The sequence below is a fragment of the Oncorhynchus nerka genome, linkage group LG13 (genome assembly GCF_034236695.1).
Source record: "Oncorhynchus nerka isolate Pitt River linkage group LG13, Oner_Uvic_2.0, whole genome shotgun sequence".
NCBI lineage: Eukaryota > Metazoa > Chordata > Actinopteri > Salmoniformes > Salmonidae > Oncorhynchus > Oncorhynchus nerka.
Genome location: NC_088408.1, coordinates 54,987,363 through 55,008,053, shown reverse-complemented (window position 1 = coordinate 55,008,053; position 20,691 = coordinate 54,987,363). Strand labels below are relative to the sequence as shown.

At 44.3% G+C, this 20,691-nt stretch overlaps 1 protein-coding gene across 2 annotated transcripts in view; it reads right to left on the bottom strand.

The window, feature by feature from the left end:
• Positions 1–8,858: 8,858 nt before the first annotated feature.
• Positions 8,859–20,691, bottom strand: part of LOC115139708 (mitogen-activated protein kinase 4-like) — a 28,634-nt gene continuing 16,801 nt past the window's right edge. For both annotated transcript variants that reach the window (XM_029677396.2, XM_029677397.2), the window contains exons 4-7: positions 16,087–16,231; positions 14,826–14,993; positions 14,386–14,599; positions 8,859–10,859 (exon numbers count right to left, since the gene is read on the bottom strand). In XM_029677396.2, coding sequence (XP_029533256.1) covers positions 10,109–10,859; positions 14,386–14,599; positions 14,826–14,993; positions 16,087–16,231 — 1,278 coding nt within the window. In that variant the 3' untranslated portion in view covers positions 8,859–10,108. The remainder of the gene's footprint in view (positions 10,860–14,385; positions 14,600–14,825; positions 14,994–16,086; positions 16,232–20,691) is intronic.

Genomic DNA, 20,691 nt, shown 5'->3' with positions numbered 1-20,691 from the left:
ACCAAGCTGTAACTTTCTGACTGATGTCTTGAGATGTTGCTTCAATATATCCAGATAATTTTCCTACCTGTGAAGTGCACCAGTCCCGCCTGCAGCAAAGCACCCCCAAAACATGATGCTGCCACCCCCGTGCTTCACGGTTGGGATGGTGTTCTTCGGCTTGCAAGCCTCCCCCTTTTACCTCTAAACATAATGGTCATTATGGACCAAACAGTTCTATTTTTGTTTCATCAGACCAGAGGACATTTCTCTAAAACGTATGATCCATGTGCAGTTGCAAACGGAAGTCTGGCTTTTTTGTGGCTGTTTTGGAGCAGTGGCTTCTTCCTTGCTGAGCGGTCTTTCAGGTTATGTCGATATAGGACTCGTTTTACTGTGGATATAGATACTTTTGTACCCGTTTCCTCCAGCATCTTCACAAGGTCCTTTGCTGTTGTTCTGGGATTGATTTGCAGTTTTCGCATGCTGTTTATACTTGCGTACTATTGTTTGTACAGATGAACGTGAATACTTCAGGCGTTTGGAAATTGCTCCAAGGATGAACCAGACTTGTGGAGGTCAACATTTTTTTTCGGAGGTCTTGGCTGATTTCTTTTGATTTTCCCACGATGTCAAGTAAAGAGGCACTGAGTTTGAAGGTAAGACTTGAAATTCATCCACAGGTACACCTCCAACTGACTGTAATGATGCCTATCAGAAGCTTCTAAAGCCATGACAATTCCTGCAATTTTCCAAGCTGTTTAAAGGCACAGTCAACTTAGTGTATGTGAACTTCTGACCCACTGGAATTGTGATACAGTGAAATAATCTGTCTGTAAATAATTGTTGGACAAATTACTTGTGTCATGCACAAAGTAGATGTCCTAACCGACTTGCCAAAACTATAGTTTGTCGACAAGACATTTGTGGAGTCGTTGAAAAACGAGTTTTAATAACTCCAACCTAAGTGTATGTAAACTTCCGACTTCAACTGTATATGGGGCATACATCAATCTCAGCTCTGTAGATTTTGCTGCGAAGAGACGTAATCAATAGATCATATATTCTGGTATTGCCCCTATGTAGCTTGTTTCTGGTCAAAGGTTTAGGAATGGTTAAAAAATAATAATAATCACAACATGCATTTAAAATTAACCTTACAAATAGCAGTGTTGGGTGAGTTGCGAAAGCCATAGTCAGTCAAATGATACTCGTAGGGAAGGTTTTCATCTTAAGCTCACATTCTGTGGATACTATATGAATAGAAATATATAAATAATGTAAAACATCACAAATTAAAATTATATGGCACATGGAAACTAAACTAGGGTGGTCTATGGTGATAGGTGGGATGGGCTGAGGTTTGGGATTGAAGAGTTTGTTTGGTAATGTATTATTGTTATGACTGCTTTATATCAAAAGTACCATGTATGTATATGTAACAAAAGCTGTAAAACAAACAAAAAAAATGTATATTTGTCCTCTGAAGAGGGGGATGGGTTAATAAAAAAATAAGAGGCAGACAAAGGGTCATAATCCAAATCGGAGTCAGGCAGGTACAGGACTGCAGGTGGGATCAGGACAAGCAGGAAGGTCAGAACTGGGAAGACTAAGAAAAACTAGAGCACAGGGAACACGCTGGTAGGACTTGACGGGACAAGACAACTTGGCAACAAAACTCAGGTATAAATACACAGGGGATAATGATGGGAGACATCTGGTGGGGGGGTGGGGACAAGAACAAAGACTGGTGAAACATCAGGGTGTGACAGAAATCATTTCAACATTGCCTACAATGATGACTAAGATACTAATGAGGTAGACCTATATAAGCAATATAACAATTGAGATGTACAAACTACGGCATAAGGGAACGATGAGCGGATAAGAGGCAAGCCATAATTTCAAATAAGACAATGAGTGAGTAGTTCACTATTTGTTCAGCGTCAGTGAACTTCAGGTCGGAGCTCTGGAAAGCGGCCAGAGTTCCGGACTTGGAATTCCTAGTTGGATGACTGTTCGAAACCTATTTTCCCAGCCCGAGTTCCCAGTTATCTTGAACGCAGCAGACATTATGCTGGATTGACAGCATGGCCAATGTATTCAACTTTTTCTGGCCCATGGTGTTGCGTATGAATATTTATCATTTTAAGCTTGGAAAAGAGGCCCTTTCAGACAGAAGTTTTAAACCCAGACCTGGACCACACACCCTCGCCACCGAATAGGAGGCAGGGGAAGCAAAATAGTGATTGATTTGCCACGCTTGCAGTTAGCTAGGACATCTGGGTTGGCAGAGTGTGCTAAAGCAGTGAGTATAACAAACTTAGGAAGGAGGCTTCTAATGTTAACATGCATGAAACCAAGGCTTTTACGGCTACAGAAGTCATCAAATGAGAGCGCCTGGGGAATGGGAGTGGAGTTGGCACTGCAGGGCCTGGATTAACCTCTACATCAACAGAGGAGGAGTAAGATAAGGGTACAGCTAAAGGCTATAAAAACTGGTCGTCTAGTGCGTTCGGAACAGAGAGTAAAAGGAACAGGTTTCTGGGCGCAGAAGAATAGATTCAAGGCATAATGTACAGACAAGGGTATGGTAGGATGTGAATACAGTGGAGGAATACAACCTAGGCATTGAGTAATGATGAGAGGTTTTGTCTCTAGAGACATGATTTAGACCAGGTGAGGTCACCGCATATGTGGGAGGTGAAACAAAAGGCCTAGCTAAGGCATATTGAGCAGGGCTGGAGTCTACACTGACCAATAAGACAATCACAAACAGCAATGGACAAGACATATTGACATTAGGGAGAGGCATGCGTAGCCGAGTGATTATGGGGACCAGTGGGAGGGTAGGCGAGCTGGAGACAAAGTGAATCAGATAGCTCGCGGGCCGGTGCTAGCAGAAGGGCCTTAGTGGGATGTCGTGACGGAAGAGTCGTTTGTAGCCCCCTCTGAAGGTTATGTCTTTAGTGTTGGATTGGCAGGGCTCCGTGTAGGCAGTAAAAGGGTCCAGGTGTAACAGGGTTATATTGGTGATTCCTGTTGCATCTTGGTTAATAAGCCAATGGGTTTTTGGTTTTAGTTTTGTCTTGCCTTCACCTACTCAACATGGCATCTTATTGGCTGGTTTGCGTAGCTTGCTTACGAGGGAGGATGTTTCAGTTAGAATCGTGCCAGTGAACAAGCACCAAACCAGCATGCGTGAGTGCAGAGTTGGATGGTGAGCCGTGCATTGCATGACGTGCAATTTTGTGCTGTTTCTATCAGAATAAATCTCCATGGCTGGTGCTACAAGTTGGAGCTTGTGTCAATGATTGATTGTACACAACGCAAGAAGAGTAGTGTTACACAGGCCAATTGGTAAAATAGTTATTGTAGCCCAAGAAATTGGCTGATGGTCTTCTTCAGCTAACAGTCCGATATGCTCTAGACAGCTAGCGGGCCGCGGCTAGCAGGCTAGCGGATGGGCCTTCAGGGGACGTCGCAATGGAGGAGCCTGTTGAAACCCCTTGGGCGGGTTACGTTGGTAGACAAACGTAATTGGCGGGGCTCCATGTCGGCAGTAAAAGGGGTCCAGGCGAATTGGCAAAATATATATTGTAGCCCAAAGAGTGGCTGATGGACCTCTTCAGCTAGACGGGAGTTGGGCCTAGCACAAGGCTACTTCCAGGCTCACTGGTGCTTGCTTCGGACAGAGACGTTAGCCAGGGGGTAGCCACTCGGATAGCAGCTTGCTAGCTGCCAGGATCCAGGTGAAAAGGATCAGAGTTTGTGGTAGGAAACCGGAGATGTGGAGAAGAAGCAATCTGGTATGCTCTTGGTTGAATCGCGCTGTGCAGACTGGCAGGACTTGACCGGGCTATGGTTAGCTGATGATCGCTAACTGGCTATTAGCTAGTTAGCTGGCTAGCTTCTGTTGGGGGTTCCGGTTCTAAAGTATAGAAAATAGCAGATCCATACCACATTGGGTGAGGTGGGTTGCAAGAGAGAATGTTGAAACTGAGGTAAAAAATATGAAAGAATATATACGAAGGCGGAAAAAATTATATACACGGGACACGACGAAGACAAAGACGTCTGAACTGCTACGCCATCGTGAAATCAAGGCGAGCAATGTCATAAATACTTGAGCAGAACCTTTCGTCCGAGAGTTTTGCCTCCTCCCTGGAAGACATGGAACGGTGCACATCCCTGTCATTGCCGTTGGCTGTGTTGATCAAACTCTGTCAAACTTTTGGTAAACTAACTTCTGTGTCATTCTCTGTGAATGTTTTAACCCTTACTCGCGTTAACAACAGCCATGTAAGACAATGATTTGTGTTTCAGTGACGTGTTTTATGCAGTTTGGGAGAGGCGTTCAATGCTGTCGGAGACTGCATTGATTCCATATGATAGTTGTGTAGGCCAGAAAAGAGTATGGCTTACCAACTGTAAAGGTACAGTGGCTTGCGAAAGTATTCACCCCTTTGGCATGTTTCCTATTTTGTTGCCTTACAACCTGGAAATAAAATATATTTATTTCTTTGGGGGGGGGGGGGGGGGGAGAATTTTGTATCATTTAGCACCCTCAAGATTAACACAACATGGCTACCACTTTGAAGATACTTTTTCTTGTGAAACAAACAAGAAATGACAGAACTTGAGGGTGCATAACTATTCACCCCCCCCCAGCTGCAAGTCTCTTGGGGTATGTCTCCATAAACTTGGCACATCTAGCCACTGGGATTTTTGCCCAATCTTCAATTCAAAACTGCTCCAGCTCCTTCAAGTTGGATGGGTTCTGCTGGTGTACAGCAATCTTTAAGTCATACCACATATTATCAATTGGATTTAGGTCTGGGCTTTGAATAGGCCATTCCAAGACATTTAAATGTTTCCCCTTAAACCACTCGGGAGTTGCTTTGGCAGTATGCTTAGGGTCATTGTCCTGCTGGAAGGTGAAACTCCGTCCCAGTCTCAAATCTCTGGAAGACAGAAACAGGTTTCCCCCAAGAATTTTCCTATATTTAGCGCCATCATTCCTTCAATTCTGACCAGTTTCCCAGTCCCTGACAATGGAAAAACATCCCCACAGCATGATGCTGCCACCACCATGCTTCACTGTGGGGATGAGGTTCTTGGGGTGACGGGAGGTGTTGGATTTGCACCAGACATAGAGTTTTCCATTATGGCCAAAAAGCTACATTTTAGTCTCATCTGACCTTCTTCCATATGTTTGGGGAGTCTCCCACATGCCTTTTGGCGAACACCAAACGTGTTTGCTTATTTTTTTCTTTAAGCAATGGCTTTTTTTCTGGCCACTCTTCCATAAAGCCCATCTCTGTGGAGTGTACAGCTTAAAGTGGTCCTATGGACAGATACTTCAATCCACTGTGGAACTTTGCAGCTCCTTCAGTGTTATCGTTGGTCTCTTTGTTGCCTCTGATTAACACCATCCTTGCCTGGTCTGTGAGTTTTGGTGGACAGCCCACTCTTGGCAGGTTTGTTGTGGTGCCATATTCTTTCAATTTTTTAATAATGGATTTAATGGTGCACCGTTTTATAACACAATCCTGATCTGTACTTCTCCACAGCTCCTTGGTCTTCATGGTGCCATTTCTTGGTGGTACCCCTTGCTTAGTGGTGTTGCAGACTCTGTGGCTTTTCAGAACAGGTGTATGTATACTGAGATCATGTGACAGATCATGTGACACTTAGATTGCACACATATGGACTTTATTTAACTAATTATGTGACTTCTGAAGGTAATTGGTTGCAGCAGATCTTATTTAGGGGCTTCATGGCAAAGGGGGTGAATATTTATGCACGCACCACTTTTCCGTTTTTAATTGTAATTGTAGTTTTTTTTCTTCTTTTTTTTCACCTCATCAATTTGGACTATTTTGTGTATGTCCATTACATGAAATCCAAATAAAAATATATTTAAATTACAGGTTGTAATGCAACAAAATAAGAAAAACACCAAGGGGGATGAATACTTTTGCATTTACATTTACATTTAAGTCATTTAGCAGACGCTCTTATCCAGAGCGACTTACAAATTGGTGCATTCACCTTATGACATCCAGTGGAACAGTAGTGCATCTAAATCTTTTAAGGGGGTGAGAGGGATTACTTTATCCTATCCTAGGTATTCCTGAAAGAGGTGGGGTTTCAGGTGTCTCCGGAAGGTGGTGATTGACTCCGCTGTCCTGGCGTCGTGAGGGAGTTTGTTCCACCATTGGGGGGCCAGAGCAGCGAACAGTTTTGACTGGGCTGAGCGGGAACTGTACTTCCTCAGTGGTAGGGAGGCGAGCAGGCCAGAGGTGGATGAACGCAGTGCCCTTGTTTGGGTGTAGGGCCTGATCAGAGCCTGGAGGTACTGAGGTGCCGTTCCCCTCACAGCTCCGTAGGCAAGCACCATGGTCTTGTAGCGGATGCGAGCTTCAACTGGAAGCCAGTGGAGAGAGCGGAGGAGCGGGGTGACGTGAGAGAACTTGGGAAGGTTGAACACCAGACGGGCTGCGGCGTTCTGGATGAGTTGTAGGGGTTTAATGGCACAGGCAGGGAGCCCAGCCAACAGCGAGTTGCAGTAATCCAGACGGGAGATGACGAGTGCCTGGATTAGGACCTGCGCCGCTTCCTGTGTGAGGCAGGGTCGTACTCTGCGGATGTTGTAGAGCATGAACCTACAGGAACGGGCCACCGCCTTGATGTTAGTTGAGAACGACAGGGTGTTGTCCAGGATCACGCCAAGGTTCTTAGCGCTCTGGGAGGAGGACACAATGGAGTTGTCAACCGTGATGGCGAGATCATGGAACGGGCAGTCCTTCCCCGGGAGGAAGAGCAGCTCCGTCTTGCCGAGGTTCAGCTTGAGGTGGTGATCTGTCATCCACACTGATATGTCTGCCAGACATGCAGAGATGCGATTCGCCACCTGATCATCAGAAGGGGGAAAGGAGAAGATTAATTGTGTGTCGTCTGCATAGCAATGATAGGAGAGACCATGTGAGGTTATGACAGAGCCCTGGGGGACACCAGTGGTGAGAGCACGTGGTGTGGAGACGGATTCTCGCCACGCCACCTGGTAGGAGCGACCTGTCAGGTAGGACGCAATCCAAGCATACAGTGCTTTTGCAAGGCACTGTATGCACTTTTAACTTTGTAATTGGAATCAAATCTGTTTGATAATGTATTTTAATAAAGTATTCAAGTTTTGATATAGCTGTTGCATAAATGAACCAGTGTTGTAATTATGCTTGTGTTTTTCAGATAAAGCCTTTGTATGCTTTTTCTGATTTAGTTTGTGAAAGCTTAGCTTTCTGCCAAAAGAGCTTGCTAAGACTAATATGTATATGACATAAATACAATGGGAGATGGCTGACTCTCATAGCCATGGTCCTGGGCAACCGCACCCTATTTCACAAGTGAACAGGGTTTAGGTAGGTTAGGCCTAAATATGGGAAGATGAAGTGTTTTCTTTCCAAACCCCATCAAATGTTTCATATTTTTCCATGTCAAGTTTAATTGAGATTAAGGCTATTAATTGTGTGTATCGCTGAAACTGCCAAGAGTGCACCTGGCCTGTGACAAAAACAATGTGCTCTGTCCACCACTGGAGGGGGGGCACTGTTGACTAAACTCTCTTCTGCCTAGAGAGAAAATTGAAAATTCAGGAGCCATTGAAGTACATGTGAAACTTAAGCAGGGATCTCAGGGCTCGGTTAAATCCGTAATGCTGAAGTTCAGATTCAATCAGTAAAGCCTAAGCTCAGCATTGTAGAGTGGTTGAAATGTAAAGGTCATTTTCGATTGAGCCGACATAGCCTTTGCAGTATTTACCGTGAATGCGGTCTTCCCAAGCACCGAAACATTGCTTTTAAATTTCAATCACGCCACATCACTGATCTTCTGCGTTATGGAATAAATCCAACCCTAGTCAGGAAAGCACTTGTTTTGTATCAGATAGGTGTTACTTGAGGAGGATGTTTGTGTATGAGAGAGAGTCATGAGCCTTGGAGTGTTCATTCCCTCTCTGTGTCCTCCCTTACATGCTGACTACACCGCTCTCATTGCGTGTGTGAGCGTTGCAAAATAAATTTAAACATACATGTTATTAAATTATTGCACCCACACTGCTCGCGCGCGCCAACGAGCATCTGTGTTGCCAAGCACTAAAATAGAAGTCGGTTCTATTTGTGACGCTGAACGCGGTGCAAGTTCTGCCCCTCCCATCTCCTCATTGGTTTATAGAAGCAGATACCCACGTGACATCTCCTCATTGGTTATACCCACGTGGGTGATTGAAAGATGAACTGAGTTCGGTCGGTCGTCGTGTTAACTATGAAAGTTATATGCCAATCGCCATATATAGTCCAAAAAATAAAAAGCCTGGAGGAGAGATGACTAGAAATATGTGTGGATTAATTGTCAGAGTAGAGGACCTTGTGCATTTCAGGTAAAATAACTCAGCTAATTTGTCCTGGAATATAAACGTTAGCAGCAAGCTAGCTAGCTAAATTGCCATAAATGGTTAATGCTTTTCGACCTGTCCCCAAATAAATATAGTTGGTTCAGAGTTTGTTTTCATATTTCAACCTGCGTGTCGTGTATAAAGTTACCCCTAGATGAGGGCCGTGGGTCAGTTTTGCATTTCACCCACTATGATTGGGGGAGAGGGGACGTCAAGTAGGGGAACCTTCAGTCCAGAGCTGATGAAATACTGCGAAACTGTCATTTATGGACACAGTCAGAGTTGATGTTTGACTTTGAGTCACAGTCCAATATTTGCATCCCCCGGTGTGCCGGAGCACATAACAGAGGATTTATGTTGATATCAGCAGCAAAGGAAAAGGGGATTTAAAAAACACCCTCCACAAAATGTTTAGTAAACTTTTATTTTTAGTTGATCAGCAAAAGAGGAACTGCAAAAGGGATCGTGTAAATTGATTTCAGCTGTGAAAGCTGCAGATTCTACCATATGTGATACAACCAAAACATCCTCAAATAAAGATAGTTAAAATAATTTGATAGTTTTCATCAAGGATCAAGCCATGCAAAACTATTTACATTCAGCGAGCTGGAAGCCTAGGCCTATTTGGGTGTGCAAAAGCCTGTAGGCCTATTCTGAGGCACATTCATAACCCGACTCCCAGACTAAAAGGAACATAATTCCGTCTCAACAAGCACATTGGATCTAATAAGATATTTCTGATATTATTGCGGACTCCTATTTTACCAATAAAATAACATGGACTTGCCCAGATAACATCTGACACTGCACATGAAGCCTAGTTGGCCTTTAAGAACCTGGTCCCTGGCAGTGTCTGTCCAATGTGCTTTTTTTTTGTATGTTAAAATGACAATGCACTGCTCTGAAAACAGTTTGCACCCTGCAATTTCCAGACTTGACTATGGTGCCAGGTGATATTGTGCAATGAGATGAATTGCTCATGACTCAAGAGTATAATATCATTGTGACATTTTGGAACGTTCGCCGTCATTGACTAGTAGGAACAATGGTAAAAAGCAGGAGACGAGGGCTATGTCCCAAACGGAACCTTACAAAGGTCCAATGCAGCCATGTTTATCTCAATATCAAATCATTTATGGGTAACAATTAAGGGTCCTTACTGTGATTTATTTTCTGACCATTTTTAATTGAAAACAAACAAAGGTAGCTTCTTAGCAAGAATTGTGCTAGACTGTCTGGTAGTGGGGAGGGGAAAACTGGAAACTAGCTGTTATTGGCAGAGAGGTTTGCAACTCTTTCAGGTGGTCTTTTCAAACTGCTCTTACCCTAAAAGAGCATCATCATAATGTTCACAATTTCACAGTATTATTCCAACCTCATATTGTAGAAATATATATAAAACACAGACAATTCCCATTTTTCACCATACCGAGCCTTTAATCCCCAAAGGGCTTTGGTCAAAAGGTAATAGGGAATAATAGGGTGTAGTTTGGGACCCTACCACGGAGTTTAGAGTGCTTGATGAGTGTGTGACCTTTTAGCTGTTGCTCCCTGTGCATGACTATTCCGAAGGCTTTCTGACGTCAGCTTGGTGATGATAATCAGCTACAGGCTGACTACAGTGTTGTCACTGTTCTGTTTATATCTCCCTGCCATGAGAACATGGGTGTGCAAAAGCTAGACAGATATCTTACTGTGGAGGCGCTCATGGATTGGCGAAGGAATCGGAGGAGAAGAGGGCAACAGAGAGGGAGGAGAGCGGGATGAGGCAGATGGGCTGAGTGTTTCGTCCTCGTCCAGTCCAGCTGAGGGCCGTACGGCCGGCGAACAGCAGTGGAAGAGGGGAGCGGGGAGGGAAGTGGGAGAGAGGGGCAGCGGGGGTGAACTGGAGTAGGGCAGGGGTTCCTGGGGCAGGCTGGGAGAGTGGAGGAGAGACTGAGTGCTCTCCACCCACCGAGATATCTCCTGGAACAGGTCCCCAGGCGGCTCCTCGACAGGCAGCTCCTCCAAACTGGCCCCTCTAGGCTCAGGCACCTGTCTGTTCCTCTTCCAGTGAGACAGGTCTAGGATCAGTTTGGGTTCGGAGTAGTGCTGCGGTTTGTCTTCCCTCCACGCAATCTTATCGAGATAGGAAGGAGAGCCCACTTTGTAGTCACAGGAATGGTCACAGTCCAGCTCAGTATAGGCCCCGCCCCCACAAGCACGCTCCAGAGAGGAGTGGGAGTGGTCCAGGAAGCGTTCGGCGGAGCTGCTGTGGGAATACTTGCGAGGGTCCACCTGGGCCTCCTCCAACAAGGGGTTAGAGCCTGCCTTGGGATCCCTCAGGACCTCCTCCTCCTCTGGGTCAACCACCTCCGAGACCCCAGGCAAGCACTGACACCCACCCTGCTGCTGCCAGCACAAGTCTGATGACAGGCTGGTCTCATACCTGCACAGTGGAAACAAAGTGCTTGTCAATGAAACAACTAAGTTGCCATTTCGATCGATTGTTGTGAAGTAAATATTTGTTACCTTTATACCCGTTACATTTGCTCCTAATTTGTCTACATACACGTACACACACACACACACACACACACACAAAATGAAAGATAAATGAATACGAAACTGAAACCACCTGGTAGACACTACAACTTATATTGAACAAAAATATAAAACTCAACATGTAAAGTACTGGTTCCATGTTTCATGAGCTGAAATAAAAAATCCCAGAAATGTTTCATATGCACAAAAGGCTTATTTCTCTAATTTTGTGCGCAATTTTGTTTACATCCCTGTTAGTGAGCATTTCTCCTTTGCCAAGATAATCCTTGACAGGTGTGGCATTTCAAGAAGCAGATTAAATAGCATGATCATTAAAGGTGCACCTTGTCCTGGGGACAATAAAAGGCCATTCTAAAATGTGCAGTTTTGTCACACAACAGAATGCCACAGATGTGCAATTGGCATGCTGACTGCAGGAATGTCTACCAGAGCTGTTGCAAGATAATCAAATTTTAATTTCTCTACCATGAGCCACCTCCATTGTTTTAGAGAATTTGGCAGTGCGTCCGACCGGACTCAACCACAGACCACATGTAACCACGCCAGCCCAGGACCTCCACACCCGGCTTCTTTACCTGCGGGATTGTCTGTGCACAAATGGCCAGAAACTGTCTCAGGGAAACTCATCTGCATGCTTGACCTGGCTGCAGTTCTGCGTCGTAACCGCCTTCTGTCGGCAAATGCGCACCTTCGATGGCCATTGGCATGTTGGACAAGTGTGCTCTTCACGGCTGAATCCCAGATTCAACTGTACTGGGCAGATGGCAGACCGTGCATGGCGTCGTGTGGGCGAGCAGTTCTTCCATGGCCTGCATACTCAGACATTTCACCCATTGAGCATGTTTGGGATGCTTCGGATCACGTGGACGACAGCGTGTTGCAGTTCCCGCTAATATCCAGCAAATTCACACAGCCATTGAAGAGGAGTGGGACATTCCACAGGCCAAAATCAACAGCCTGATCAACTCTATGCAAAGGAGATGTGTCGCACTGCAAGAGGCAATGGTGGTCACACCAGATACTGACAGGGGCGTGGATCAGATTTTTTCTTTTTACTTTTTAATGTATCCAACAGATGCATATCTGTATTCACAGTCAAGTGAAATCCATAGATTAGGGATTAATTTATTTATTTAAATTGGCTGATTTTCTAACATGAACTGTAAAATCAGTGAAATTGTTGCAGGTTGCGTTTCTATTTTTGTTTAATGTACTATGACAGAATAAACAACAGCGGGATGCAGGTGAAGTGTCTGCCAGGAGATTTGATTAAGAGTAAGAATGAATTAGCTTCTATATATAACATCCATGCAACATTTTATTCGGCTTCATCTTACTCAACTTTATTTCTACTTTTCTTTGGTGTATTTATTGTGCACAGCATGTCACAGTTCCTTTCATAATCTCTTTCTGTTGCTTTGCTGTGTTATTTTTCACTAAGTCTGTTTGCGGCTATGTCTCTCTGTGTGAACGTTAGCTGACACCACAGACTTGTCACTAACAGAAATTGAATAATGTGTCCCTGAACAAAGGCGGGTAAATCAAAAGTAACAGGGCCTCCCAGGTGGCACAGTGGTTCAGGGCGCTGTACTGCAGTGCCAGCTGTGCCATCAGAGACTCTGGGTTCGCGCCCAGGCTCTGTCGTAACCGGCCGCGACCAGGAGGTCCGTGGGGCGATGCACAATTGACCTAGCATCGTCCAGGTTAGGTAGGGCTTGGCCAGTAGGGATGTCCTTGTCTCATCGCTCACCAGCGACTCCTGTGGCGGGCCGGGCGCGGTGCACGCTAACCCAGGTTGCCAGGTGCACAGTGTTTCCTCCGACACATTGGTGCGGCTGGCTTCCGGGTTGGATGCGCGCTGTGTTAAGAAGCAGTGCGGCTAGGTTGGGTTGTGTATCGGAGGATGCATGACTTTCAACCTTCGTCTCTCCCGAGCCCGTACAGGAGTTGTAGTGATGAGACGAGATAGTAGCTACTAAAAAACTATTGGATACCACGAAATTGGGGAGAAAAAGGGGTAAAAATAATTTTAAAAAATCAATTTAAAAAAGTAACAGTCAGTATCTGGTGTGGCCACCAGCTGCATTAAGTACTGCAGTGCATCTCCTCCTCATGGACTGCACCATATTTGCCAGTTCTTGCTGTGAGATGTTACCCCACTCTTCCTTCAAGACACCTGCAAGTTCCAGGACATTTCTGGGGGGAATGGCCCTAGCCTTCATCCTCCGATCCAACAGGTCCCAGACGTGCTCAATGGGATTGAGATCCGGGCACTGCGCTGGCCATGGCTGACATTCCTGTCTTGCAGGAAATCACGCACAAAACAAGCAGGTGGCATTGCTGGAGGGTCATGTCAGGATGAGCCTGCAGGAAGGGGAGGAGGATGAGGGAGGAGGATGTCTTCCCTGTAACGCACAGCGTTGAGATTGCCTGCAATGACAACAAGCTCAGTCCAATCAATGATGCGTGACACATCGCTCCAGACCATGACGGACCCTCCACCTCCAAATCGATCCTGCTCCAGAATAGGCCTCGGTGTAACGCTCAGGCCTCGGTGTAACGCTCATTCCTTCGACGATAAACGCAAATCTGACTATCACCCCTGGTGAGATAAAACCGTGACTCGTCAGTGAAGAGCACTTTTTGCCAGTCCTGTCTGGTCCAGCAACGGTGGGTTTGTGCCTATAGTCGACGTTGTTGCCAGTGATCTCTGTGAGGACCTGCCTTACAACAGGCCTACAAGCCCTCAGTCCAGCTTCTCACAGCCTATTGCGGACAGTCTGAGCACTGATGGAGGGATTGTGCGTTCCTGTTGTAACTCGGGCAGTTTTTGTTGCCATCCTGTACCTGTCCCGCAGGTGTGATGTTCGGATGTACCGATCCTGTGCAGGTGTTGTTACACATGGTCTGTCACTGCCAGGACGATCAGCTGATAGTCCTGTCTACTTGTAGCGCTGTCTTAGGCGTCTCACAGTACGGACATTGCAATTTATTGCCCTGGCCACATCTGCAGTCCTCATGTCTCCAGAGTCAGTAGAAAGGCTTCTTTAGTGTCCTAAGGTTTCATAACTGTGACCTTAATTGCCTACCGTCTGTAAGCTGTTAGTGTCTTAACAACCGTTCCACAGGTGCATGTTCATTAATTGTTTATGGTTCATTGAACAAGCATTGGAAACAGTGTTTAAACCCTTTACAATGAAGATCTGTGAAGTTATTTGGATTTTTATGAATTATCTTTGAAAGACATGGTCCTGAAAAAGGGATGTTTCTTTCTTTTGCTGAGTTTAGATGAATCTCTATGGCTGACACACACTAGCCTGGTCCCAGATCTGTTTGTGCTATCATGTCAACTCCTTGTTGCTAGTTGACATGACAGCACAAACAGATCTGGGACCAGGCTAGACACACACCTGTCCCAATGAGAGCTAAAGGCCTGGCTGTGACTGTGGCCAGGCTCCGTGATTAGGCTATCATCCAGCTCGTCCTCTATGCGGAAGGGCTGGGGCGACATGGGCTCGTCCTGAGGAAATGAGTACTGCTGCAGGAAGGGATGAGACAGGGCCGCTTCTGCCGTCAGCCGGTCCATGGGGTTAAAGGTCAAGATACGCTCCAGAAAATCAATGGCTAGTGGAGAAAGAGACGTGAACGGAGAATAGAAAATGGTTTCAAATGATGAGCATACGTGGCTGCAAGTAATGCCATATCGAATCAGGAATAAATCTTTTTTTCTCTGGGAATAGTAGGCAACAAGTTAATTAGACACGTGTGTTCATGATTTTTAGCATAAAACAGTTATCGTTTAAGAGAGAACAAAGGCTCCATCTAATTCTCCACCCTCCATCCCGCTCACCATCCGCCTCCACCTCCACCTCAGGGATCAGCTCCCTAAATGACCTCTTGATCTTCCAGCCATGGCTGACATAAGTGGGCATGACCTGCAGAAGGTCCAGGCGGTCCTCTTCCCTCAACACAGGCACCGTGTCCAGGATCAGCTGCATCTGTTCCAGTTCATGGGCTCCTGCAGAGCAGCCAGGAGGAACCAGCCAGGAGGAACCAGGCAGGAAGACGCAGAGTACCAGGAGTAAAGAAGCATATCAATCAAATCATGATTCCAAAACTAGAAAAGGCCATTTTCATGAAGAAAAAATTAGGTGCCTTGTTTAACTGTCCAAAAGTATTTCTGTGGTACATTTACATTACATTTACATTTAAGTAATTTAGCAGACGCTCTTATCCAGAGCGACTTACAAATTGGTGCTTTCACCTTATGACATCCAGTGGAACAGCCACTTTGCAATAGTGCATCTAGGTCTTTTAAGGGGGGGGGGGGGGGAGTTAAGAAATTGTTAAAGGCTAGTGTTGAAATTTTGAAGACTGTAATTTTTAAAGACTGGTATTAAGATGGTTGGAGCAGGCTACTGGGAAAAGAAAAGCTGCGCCCTCATGACTAATGACAAGGTCATGGACCACATACTGAATAAATTAGGTCTGGATAAAAGTATCTGTACGTGATATTAAACAATGACACCAAAATCCTAAAGAAACTGCCTTAAAAATGCTTATATAATGTGAGCACAAAAAGCATTTTTTTCTGTTTTGTTTCTGTTCAAGTCTCCAAATGATCTGTTTTTTGTTTTTTTACTTCAGCCAGTGTAATCGTAACAACAGTGGGAGTTATAATGACACTGTCACTGCGAGACAACATAAAAGCTCAGCTCTGTCCCAACTGGCACCCTATTTCCTATAGTGCACTACTTTTAACCAAAGCCCTATGGGCCCTGGTAAAAGAATGTGTGCACTACATAGGAAGTAGGGTGCCATTTGGAAGACACCCCATATCATTTTGCTTCTAATAATTACACTTATTGACACTGTTAAGCAGGTCGGATAGAGAACAGACAGGCAAATGGACATGTCTGTATTATGCATCCTGGTAAACAAAGTATACTATCTCTTCACTACATCAAAAAGATCCTGGACAGACAAATAGACTGTACTGCCCAACAGCATTAAAAACAAAATGGGCACAACCCAGTTTATCTGAATCATTAAATCCATATCTCTCATATCATATTCATACCCACACCTCTCCACCTCAATAGACCTCTTACCTGCAAAGAGCATGCGTCCTGTTAGCATCTCTGCGAGGATGCAGCCAGCTGACCACATATCAATGGCCTTGGTGTAGTTGTTGGGAGAGAGCAACAGGCGTGGAGACCGATACCATTTAGTCACCAAGCCCTCTGACAGGTAGCCCTGGCCAATACACACAGACGACAGCACACACAGGGTAAGCATAACAAGTCAATTAATACGTAGAAGGTTCTCTAACTTTGTTGTCTAACTTTTTAATGGCTCTTTCGCTAAGATATTTTGAGGGCATTTTTACAGCTGCCCCCATTTCTTTACGCTCACACTTTACAGGCTTATAGAAGACAGTATTCTTCTCCATGTCAGTTACAATGTTGAGAAATATATCTAAGTATGGTGGAACAGAATGTCAGAGAAAAAGCATTTGTGAAAATGTATTCCTGCACCTTCCTCCTTTGGAAGTGGCCATCTTTCACTATTCTGCCTAATGACACACCGGCTTCATCTCGTTAGGATAGCACGACTTGACCACTTTATCTCCTCTTTTTTTTATTTAGAACATCCTTTACACCCACACAAAGCCGATGCTTTACTATCATTGTGGGGACATAACATTGATTTCCATTCAAAATCCTATCTTCGCTAACCCCTAACCCTAAAATAGCCTTCGTCTTCATGGCGACCAGGGAAATGTCCCCATGAGGGAGAATTTTCCTTGTTTTACCATCCTTGTGGGGACTTTTCCGGTACCCACCCACCCAGCCACACCTGATAGATGTAGAGAGATGAGATTATGAAACACACAGCCACTGGACTGAGACCAACATCCACTGCGACCAACCTCTGCAGGATCTTGAATTGAATTCAATGATTGCATTACACAACCCCCAGTGCAAGGCAAGCATCCCCTGTCCTCTCTGTCCCTCCCCTCCACTCTCTGCCAATGGATAACGGAGCACTGTTCAATGATTGATGAGAAGCAGCCAAGACAGCCTTAGGACCACACAACCTCCCCCTCTCTCGTCAACTGTCCTTCGTTTCACTCCCTCCCCACTCTCCAGGTGATTAATAATTGAATAGGGTTAGCTCAGCAGCCGGAGAGATTCAGTTAGGCCTCCTCCTGTCACCTTTGCTGCAGCCTCTCTTCTGTGACTAAGCAACCTGTCAAATCTCTGCTTATTGTCCAAAAGCACAGTTGAGTCAGTCACTGATGGTTCCAAGAGTCAGATTTACAATTATAGGTGCATTGTTGCGTTACTATGGGCCCTGGTCAAAAGTAGTCCACTTAATAGGGAATACGATGCCATTTGGGACACATCCTGTGTCTATCAGTAATGTTGTTTGGCATTGTTAGCACTTCAAATCAAAGCATCCGTCATTATGACAAATTCTGCACAAAAAAAAATTGGTATAGCACCATTGAGGAGAGATTGGCACTGATAATGAAAACCGACGCAATGCTCAAGGAAACCTGCCAACACTCTGTCACAGGCTGACATGCTTACTTTCACGAGCGCAGCAGCACACTCACAGGTCAATTGAAACGATATGAACAATGCAAACAGCCTGTCAACTTCCTCTCCACGACAGAGGCTGACGACAAAATACCTGACGTCTTCTCGTTGCTGTGTCTGCTGCTAAGGCCTTTGTAACTTTACATTTAGGATGAAATGTCATGTATCCTCCACATTTACCAAGCAAGGACTATCCCAGCAGCTGTAGTGAGCATTGGCCTGTTAGCCTCTCTCTAAGTAAGCATGGCATAGGAAGAACCGGAGACGGTAAGGTTGCGAAAATGACACCCTATTCCCGATATAGCGCACTACTTTTGACCAGTCACATATGACTAAAGCCTAAGTAATACACTACAGGGAATAGTTGTGCTGCACTACTGTACTATAACGGTGTTGAAGTCTAGCTTGAAATACACTTATTCATGTTAACATAATATAATGTATTGATTCCTTTACATGTATAATGAATGTACAGTTGAAGTCGGAAGTTTACATACACCTCAGCCAAATACTTTTAAACTCAGTTTTTCACAATTCCTGACATTTAATCCTAGTAAAATGTATTTGTCTTAGGTCAGTTAGAATCATCACTTTATTCTAAGAATGTGAAATGTCAGAAAAATAGTAGAGTGATTTATTTCAGCTTTTATTTCTTTCATCACATTCCCAGTGGGTCAGAAGTTTACATACTCAATTAGTGTCTGGTAGCATTGCCTTTAAATAGTTTAACTTGTGTCAAATGTTTCGGATAGCATTCCACAAGCTTCCCACAATTAAGTTGGGTAAATGGCCCATTCCTCCTGACAGAGCTGCTGTAACTGAGTCAGGTTTGTAGGCCTCCTTGCTCACACACGCTTTTTCAGTTCTGCCCACAAATTTTCTATAGAATTGAGGTCAGGGCTTTGTGATGGCCACTCAAATACCTTGCCTTTGTTGTCCTTAACTTCTTTGGGACTGGGGGGCAGTATGGAGTAGCTTGGATAAAAAGGTGCCCAAACTGCCTATATGCATATAATTAGTAGATTTGGATGGAAAACACTCTGAAGTATCTAAAACTGTTTGAATGATGTCTGAGTATAACAGAAATCATATGGCAGGCAAAAACCTGAGAAAAAATGCAACCAGGAAGTGGGAAATCTGAGGTTCTTAGTTTTTCAAGTCAATGCCTATTGAATATACAGTGTCTATGGGGTCATATTGCACTTCCTAAGGCTTCCACTAGATGTCAACAGTCTTTAGAACCTTGTTTCAGGCTTCTACTGTGAAGGGGGAGAGAATGAGAGCTGTTTGAGTCAGGTGTCTGGTAGAGTGCCATGAGCTAAATCATGCGTGTGGCTGTGATAGGTAGCTGGGTTCCTTTTAATTTCTAAAGACAGGAATTGTCCGGTTGAAACATCATTGAAGATTTATGATAAAAACATCCTAAAGATTGATTCTATACATCGTTTGACATGTTTCTACGAACTGTAATATAACTTTTTGGACTCGTCTGAACTTTCACCTGGACTTGCCCGCGCTTCGTGAGTTTGGATTTGTGAACTAAACGCGCAAACAAAAAGGAGGTATTTGGACATAAATTATGGACTTTATCTGACACAGCGGTTGCATTAAGGAGAAGTTTATCTATATTTCCATGCATTACCCTTGTATCTTTTATCAATGTTTATTATGAGTATTTCTGTAATTTGATGTGGCTCTCTGCACTTTCACCGGATGTTTGTTTGAGACAATGCATAACACACCAATTTTAAATGAGGTTTTTGGACATAAAGATTAACATAAAGACAAAGTTTGTGGACATAAAGATTAACTTTATCGAACAAAACACACATTTATTGTGTAACGAAGTCCTGATCATCAAAGGTTAGTGATGAATTTAAAATCGCTATTTCTGACTTTTGTGAGCCCTCTCCTTGGCTGGAAAATGGCTGTGTAGTTCTGTGACTAGGTGCGGACCTAACATAATCGTTTGGTGTGCCTTTCGCCGTAAAGCCTATTTGAAAACGGACACTGTGGCTGGATTTACATGAAGTTTATCTTTAAAATGGTGTAAAATACCTGTATATTTGAGGAATTGGAATTATGGGATTTATGTTGTTTTGAATTTGGCGCCCTGCAATTTCACTGGCTGTTGGCGAGGTGGGACGCTAGAAGTTAAGCCATTTTGCCACAACTTTGGAAGTATGCTTGGGGTCATTGTCCATTTGGAAGACCCATTTGCGACCGAGCTTTAACTTCCTGACTGACGTCTTGAGATGTTGCTTATGGTATAGGGGACCGCTTGCGTTCCACTTGGCCAAAAGCCAGGGAAAATGCAGCACGGCAAATTCAAATAAAATGATATAAAAATCTAACTTTCATTAAATCACACATGTAAGATACTAAATTAAAGCTACACTCGTTGTGAATCCAGTCAACATGTCAGATTTTTAAAAGGCTTTTCGGCGAAAGCAGAAGATACTTTTGTACCTATTTCCTCCAGCATCTTCACAAGGTCCTTTGCTGTAGTTCTGGGATTGATTGGCACCAAAGTTTTTTATTTTTTTTATTTCACCTTTATTTAACCAGGTAGGCTAGTTGAGAACAAGTTCTCATTTGCAACTGCGACCTGGCCAAGATAAAGCATAGCAGTGTGAACAGACAACACAGAGTTACACATGGAGTAAAAAATTAACAAGTCAATAACACAGTAGAAAAAAAGAGAGTCTATATACATTGTGTGCAAAAGGCATGAGGAGGTAGGCGAATAATTACAATTTTGCAGATTAACACTGGAGTGATAAATGATCAGATGGTCATGTACAGGTAGAGATACTGGTGTGCAAAAGAGCAGAAAAGTAAATAAATGTAAACAGTATGGGGATGAGGTAGGTAAAATTGGGTGGGCTATTTACCGATAGACTATGTAGGGCTGCAGCGATCGGTTAGCTGCTCAGATAGCAGATGTTTGAAGTTGGTGAGGGAGATAAAAGTCTCCAACTTCAACGATTTTTGCAATTCGTTCCAGTCACAGGCAGTAGCGAACTGGAACGAAAGGCGGCCAAATTAGGTGTTGGCTTTAGGGATGATCCGTGAGATACAGCTGCTGGAGCGCGTGCTACAGGTGGGTGT